The 6,767-nt window shown below is 72.9% G+C and overlaps 1 protein-coding gene across 1 annotated transcript in view; it reads right to left on the minus strand.

Annotated features, from left to right (window-relative positions):
- The window catches only part of LOC308190280 (SCO-spondin-like), a 38,255-nt gene extending 32,430 nt beyond the window's left edge, over positions 1 to 5,825 (minus strand). Inside the window, 16 exon segments of the mRNA XM_080581397.1 lie at positions 252 to 417; positions 495 to 716; positions 799 to 971; positions 1,061 to 1,187; positions 1,263 to 1,401; positions 1,486 to 1,726; positions 2,322 to 2,484; positions 2,555 to 2,677; positions 2,856 to 2,941; positions 3,043 to 3,201; positions 3,382 to 3,484; positions 3,678 to 3,877; positions 3,963 to 4,133; positions 4,245 to 4,327; positions 4,438 to 4,650; positions 4,729 to 5,825. Coding sequence (XP_080437523.1) covers positions 252 to 417; positions 495 to 716; positions 799 to 971; positions 1,061 to 1,187; positions 1,263 to 1,401; positions 1,486 to 1,726; positions 2,322 to 2,484; positions 2,555 to 2,677; positions 2,856 to 2,941; positions 3,043 to 3,201; positions 3,382 to 3,484; positions 3,678 to 3,877; positions 3,963 to 4,133; positions 4,245 to 4,327; positions 4,438 to 4,650; positions 4,729 to 4,787 — 2,428 coding nt within the window. The 5' untranslated portion in view covers positions 4,788 to 5,825.
- Positions 5,826 to 6,767: the final 942 nt, after the last annotated feature.

Here is a 6,767-nt window from a genome sequence, read left to right on the forward strand (position 1 = left end):
GTCCCATCCCCATCCCATCCCGTCCTGTCCCGTCCCGTCCCGTCCCATCCCATCCCATCCCATCCCCATCCCATCCCCATCCCCATCCCATCCCCATCCCATCCCCATCCCATCCCCATCCCATCCCATCCATCCTCTCCCACCCCATCCATCCCATTCCATCCCAGCCCAATACACCTAGTCCTGCCCTGTCCCACCCATCCATGCGACCCTGTCCCACCCTTTCCACCCCACCCTGCGGGGCCCCGCACCGCAGAAGCTCTGGTTCCTCCAGGACAGGGCCGCTCCCTCCTGGGCGCACTGCCGGGCGTAGGCAGCCAGCGCGGGGCACAGGCACTGCTTGCCGGCCGGGCAGGCGCACACATCGTAGAGGCAGAGCTGGTGGAAGGGCTCCCTGTCCACGAGGTGGTGGCAGGGCTGGGGGCAGGAGGGGACACGTCGGGCCGTGCACGCCTCGGTGCCGGCTCCTGGCCACGCGCGGGGCTGCTCGGCACCTGGAAGGGCGCGCCGTGCAGGACGGCGCAGGCGGCGGCGGCGAGCTCCCGCCGCGGGGCGTAGGTGCTGCAGGGCTCGAAGGGGACGGGGCCGAGCACGGGGCAGGCGCTGGACACCCGGTACTTGTTGGCGAAGGCGGCGACGCCGACCTCCACGTCCCCTGCCGGCGTGGCGAACTCATCCCGCTGGTCCCAGTTGTAGGTGCCGCAGAGCCCCCGCACCTGCGGCACAGGCAGAGCGCTCGGGCACGGCACGGGTGCCTGGCGAGGGTGCAAGGGGGTAGCAGCACCCAGCAGGGCTCACCTTGTTGGCGAAGACAGGCTGGAGGGTGATGTACGCCGCAGGGGTCTCCAGCCCCCACAGCACGTGGGTGCCGAAGGCCTGGAGCAGCAGGAAGGAGGAGGACGCTCGGCGCACCGTCAGCGCGGCGCTGGCAAAGGGCAGCGGCACGTCCCGCCCGTTCACCTCCACCTCGCCTGCACGGGGAGAGCAGAGAGAGGGGGTGTGGGTGCGTGGAGCCCCCCAGCCTGTGCCCGTTACCCCGCTTCCCCCCGCCGCATGTCACCTGTGCTGCGCAGCCGGGCCGAGGCGCCCCGCACGGTGACGGAGAGCGCACGGAGGCAGCTGAGGGGCTGGCGGCCGCCACACGCCTCCTGCTCCGCCGTGATCAGCAGCGTCCCCTCCATGAAGTCCTGTGGGCAGCGAGCACGCTGAGCCCCCCTCCTCATCGTGCACCCCCCCTCGGCTGGCCCCCCCCCGGCTCAGACCTGCACCAGGGTGTACTCGCAGGCACCCGGGAAGGAGAAGCGCCGGTGGTCGAAGGTGACATAGTGCAGGTCCCCCAGCACCGCGCACTCCGCCGCGCACCGGTCCTGGGTGCAGAGCCAGCGGCCCCCCCGGCACGTGCTGTGGGGACAGGGACGGTGCAGGGGACGCCATGCCCCCCCCACACCGCTCTTGCCCCCCGCCCGGCCCCCCCCCAGCACTCACCACTGGTTGCAGCGCTGGCGGATGCTCTGCCCCGGGGCGTACTGCCGGCGGCCGTGGTGGCAGGGGCAGGCGCTCTGGGGGACGCAGGCCCCCCCGGCCAGGTACAGCCCCGGGGCGCACTCGCAGCCGCTGGCGCAGTCGTCCCGGCAGTGCCCCTCCTCGGCGGCACCCGCGGCCGCGCAGCTGGCGGGGCAGGAGGACACGCAGTCCGAGTACCGCTGCCCGCGGCCGCACTGCCGCTCTGCGGGGCACCGGGGTGCAGCTCAGCTACATCCCACCACATCCCACCACATCCATCCTACCTTGTCCCAACACATCCCACCACATCCGTCCCACCACATCCCTCCGTGTCCCACCACATCCCACCATCTCCATCCCACCGTGTCCCAAATCCACCCCACCACATCTCACCGTATCCCACCACGGCCATTCAGTGGCATCCCGCTGCATCCCTCCCTCCACGTCCCACCGTGTCCCACCGCATCCCACCATGTCCACCCCACCAAAGCCCCCCACTTGCAGCCCACCCACACAGCCAAGCCACCCAACGGTGGGCTTAGCTCCGAGGCAGCAGCACCGCTCCCCCCGGCACCCCAGGCTGCAGAGGGAAGGAGGAAGGGGTCAGGGAATGGGATCCACTTGGCCGAATGCAGCTCCCTTTGCAGGGGTGCTGCGCTAGGCAAGGGGGGCGTGGAGCACAGGGGCAAGCACGAGCCATCAGGGTGCACGCACAACCCATCGGGGTGCCCGCGAGCTCCGTGGGTGCTGGCAGCACACAGCAAGGTGGGGGGGGCAGCCAGGGGCTGGGGGCCAGAGCAGCCCAGGCACGTCCCTACCGCAGAAGCCCGGTCGGCGCCAGTCGACGTAGGCTTGCCGCTGGGCGCAGTCCCGCACGTAGCCCGCAAAGGTGTCGCAGACGGCGGGGGGCGGTGAGGGCCCCGCGCCCCCCTCCCGGCAGTGCACATCCAGGCAGGCCTCGTAGAAGCCGTGGGGCTCGACCTGGTGCAGGAGGTAGCATCAGGGCGGCGGGGCCGTGCACCCCCAGCCCCGCGGAGCCGGTGCCACTCACCGCGCCGTGGCACCGGCTGAAGGGCTCGGCGAGCAGCTCCCCGCAGACAGCCTCAGCCGCCCGCCGTGCTGTGCTGCCCTCCGCACAGCTGGGGCCGGGCTCCACCGCGTCCCTGCAAGAGAGCTGTGCCCAGGGAGGGGGATCAGGGGGGGAGCAAGCCCACAAGGGACCCCCCAGCACCCCGTTGTTGGGAATGGGGTTGAGGTGACAGCCCCAAAGAGCCCAGCTGGGTGCCGGGCATGGTGCCCCGCTCTGCTCGGCAACATCCACTCCCTTTCCCAGCTCTGCCCAGCCCCGGTACCTCAGAGCTGGCATCGGGGATCCTCCAGGAGTTCCCAAAGCTGGCGGCGAATGGGGCCACGTCCCCTCCGACCCGCAGGAAGTCATCTGCGGGCAAGGGATGCCGTGGATGCACTACACGTCCTCAGCACGGCCACCCCTGTGACTGCCATTGCTGCACCGTGCAGGGTGCCAGCGAGGGGCCTTACCGGTGGGGTCGTCGTTGTAGGGGCCGCAGAGCCCCCGCGTGCTCCCCCGCAGCTCAGCGCTGACCGTCACGTAGGTCGTCCTGCGCCCGTCCGACTTCACGCGCACGCCCAGCCCGCTCTCCACGGCCACGAAGTCCCCGAGCCAGGTGATGCTGATCCCTGCGGGGACAGAACCAGGGTGCTCAGCAGGGCACGGGGACAGGGACGGGACCCGGTGGGGCTCCGCTGCATCTGCATCCCCTGAGCTGGCACTGTCCCCCTGCACCACCTCGTGCCACAAACCACCAGGTCCCCAGCAGCGGTGCCCCATGGGGAAAGACGCACCCGGCTGCCCCTCACCGCTGTGCAGGTGGGGCTGTCCCTCCGGCACCGCCACGCCGTTCACGGAGACGTTCCGGCCCCGTGCCACCACCGTGTCCAGCCCAAATGTCATGCGCAGCGCCTGCGGGACAGAGGCCATGAGCAGGGGGCCAAGGGGCCCGCGGCAGGGACCCAGCAGCCACGGATATTGTGGCACGCAGCAGGGATGGAAACTCTTGTAACTCAGGGTTACAATCCAGGGCTAACCCCATCCACCCTCTCCATCCACCCGTGCGCAGCTCCCCGTCGCGTGCAGCCCCCGGGGATGCCGGTACCTGCGGGCTGCCCGTGGCAATGGTGACAGCCCAGGTGCCATCTGTGGAGGCGGCCAGGCTGTAGGCGCACTCGCCCTGGAAGTGGAAGTGCCGCCCGTCGAAGCTGCGGTACCGGGAGCTGGCCCAGGCGAGGCAGCTGGCGGCGGGACGCTGGTGCCGTGCGGCCGGGCCCCGTGGAGCTGCGGGCAGGGGCATGTCTCCTGTGCCAGGGGGTGAGCACCGCTCAGCACGTGCCTGGCAGAGCCCCGCGCCCGTCCCCCTGCAGCTGGCTGCCCCCAGACCCACCGGCAAGGGGCTGGTGGGTGCAGGCGAAGCAGAGCACCGAGGAGGCGTTCCTCCAGCTGTGCCCCCAGGGCTGGCGGCAGCACTCGGCCATGCTCACGGCGGAGAGGTTGCGGGCGCCTGGGGCATCCTGGCACTGCCACCCGGCGTAGCAGTGTCCCAGCGAGCCTTCCCCTGCGGCAGGGGGACACGGCTCATCCCCGTGGCATTGCAATGCTCCCCTGCCGCCTGCTAAGCCCAGCGTGCAGGGCACCACGGTGCCACTGCGCCTCTGCCAGCTCCTACCCTCGGTGCAGCGGGGGCCGCTCCAACCGGCGCAGCAGGCGAGCACTGTGCGGTTCCTCACCGCCGGCCGCGTCTCCGGGGGCCTGTGAAGCCGGGGGGAGCCCTGGCGTCAGGCTAAGGGTGAGGGGCATGGGGACAGGCATCCCCTGCTGCCCCCAGCCCGCCCCGATGCCGCGCACCCCCCGGCGCTCACTTGTAGACGTAGCACATGGGGGTGCCGGAGTCGGGCTGGGCGCTGGCAGGGGGAACGCCGCGGTCTCCTCCGTAAGCCTGGCGCATGCGGTCCCGGTCGATCCGCCAGCCCTCCAGGCTGTACTGGTACATGCTGGGGCAGGGCACCACGTCCTCGCGCCGGGGGGACACCACCTCCTCCTCCGTCACCTGCACCGTCTGCTCGCACCACCGCCTGCGACGGCACCCCGCCAGCCGCCGGCATCACCGGGAGCCTGCGCCAGCCCGGCCCCGCTCCCCACGCGGGACTCACCCGTTGGCAGCCTCGGCTGCCGCCCAGAGCAGCAGCGAGGCCAGGATGCCCATGCCCATGCCTCTGGGCTGCCGGGGCCGTGCCATCCCCGCCGTGGCTCGCCGCTGCCTGCGAGCGCCGGCCAACCTTCGGAGAGGAGGATTTGGTGACGGCGCTGGTGGCGAACCAGCAGAGCCCGGGGAGTGCCCAAACCTTCCCCACGGGGATGGTCCCTGCTCTCCTTCACCGCTGCACGAGGGGTAACGGCAGAGCTGGGGGTCCCTCCCCTCCCTGGGGGCCCCTGCTGATGGGGACACGGTCCCAGACCCCATGGGTGTGCCCAGGGGGTGCCCCCTGCTCGGTGGGACTGTGCCGGGGCTGGAGCTCGGGGGGACGGTGCCCGATGCCCCCCGCGCCCAGCAGAGCCCCTCACCTGGGGCTGCCAGGACCCGCAGCGCTCTGTCCTCTGTCCCCGGACCTCTCGCAGCCCCAAAGCCGTCCCGAGGGGCAGCTTTTTATGAGGTGTGTCCGGCCGGCCAGGGCCAGCTGTGGGGCTGGCGATTGGGCCCAGCTGCCTGCCATGGGGACCCCCCCGTGGCCCCAGGGGAGGCCGATGCCGTTTCTAGGGCAAAACGCTGCGGATTGGTGCCCCTGCAGCGGCTGTGCCCTGTCCGGCATCCTGCCCCGCGGCCCCCCTGCCCCAGACACGGATGCGCCTGATCCCCACGTCCTGGTCCCGCTCATCCCCTCCAGGAATGCACGGGGGGGCACTGCCCAGCGCGGGGGCCCTTCTCAGCCCCCAGACCCACAGGAAGGGGCCCTGCAAGGACAGGGACGCCTCAGGGCAGCTCCCAGCCCTGGCCCCGCAAACTTGTGTCCCTGCCCCACAGCCCTGCGTCCCCCCAGGTCCCCGTGCTCCACAGCCCCAGCCTGGGGGGACCCCAGCCCCACAGCTCCATGCTGGCTGCTCCCTGCCCCACGCTGAGCCCCTGCCCATCTCCCAGCCCCAGAGCCACGTCCCCATGTCCCCATAGCCATGTCCCCCTGTGTCCCCATAGCCGTGTCCCCCTGTGTCCCCGTGCCTGGCTCCCGGTGCCGTGTCCCCGTGCCGTGTCCTTGTGTCCTCCATTGCCGGGTTCAGCCCCGGGCAGCCGCTCTCTGGGGGCACAGTGGCTCAGCGCGGCTCAGCACTGCACGGCTTGGCACGGCTCGGCACGGCTCGGCACAGTACGGCACGGCTCGTCTGGGATTGGCATGGCGCATGACGACGCGGCACGGCACGGCACGGCACGGCTGGCACAGGATGGCTCGGCTTGGCATGGCATGGCTTGGCACGGCTCGGCATGGCTCAGCACGGCTTGGCACGGCTCGGCACGGCTCAGCACAGCACGGCCTGGCACAGCTTGGCTCAGTTTGGCACGGCACCGGGCAGCTTGGCACGGCTCGGCACAGCCCGGGACGGTTCGGTTCGGCACGGCACAGCCCGGCCCCCGACGGCACGGCTCGGCTCGGCTCGGCTCGGCTCGGCTCGGCTCGGCTCGGCTCGGCTCGGCTCGGCTCGGCTCGGCTCGGCTCGGCTCGGCTCGGCTCGGCTCGGCTCGGCTCGGCTCGGCTCGGCTCGGGGCGGCGCCGCGCGGCCGGCGGGCTGCTGGGAGCTGTAGTCCCGCTGCCCGCCTGTGCCGGTGCCCCGGGGGCCGGGGCCGGGCGGCGGCGGCGGGGAGCGGCGGGGGGCGGCGGGGTCCCGGGCGCGCTCCCGGCTCCGTCCCGGTCCCTCCGGGCGGCGGCGGCTGCGGGGGGCCCGGCGGGGCGGGGGGACCGGCGGCCACCGCGGGCGGGCGGGCGGGCGGCGGGGCCGGGGCTGGGCCCGGCGGCGGCGGCGGCGCAGGTAGGGGCGGCGGAGGGGGCCCGGCCCCGAGGCCACGGCGAGGGGCGCGGCGGGGGCCGCACCGGGACCGGCACCGGGAACGGCACCGGCACCGGGCCCCGCTCAGCGGCGAGCCCCGGGGGGTGGGGGTTGGGGGGGGGGGGGGGGGGGGGGGGGGGGAGGCGCGACCCCGGGG

This window comes from Anser brachyrhynchus, assembly GCF_964034855.1.
Source record: "Anser brachyrhynchus genome assembly, chromosome: 2".
Classification (NCBI taxonomy): Eukaryota; Metazoa; Chordata; class Aves; order Anseriformes; family Anatidae; genus Anser; species Anser brachyrhynchus.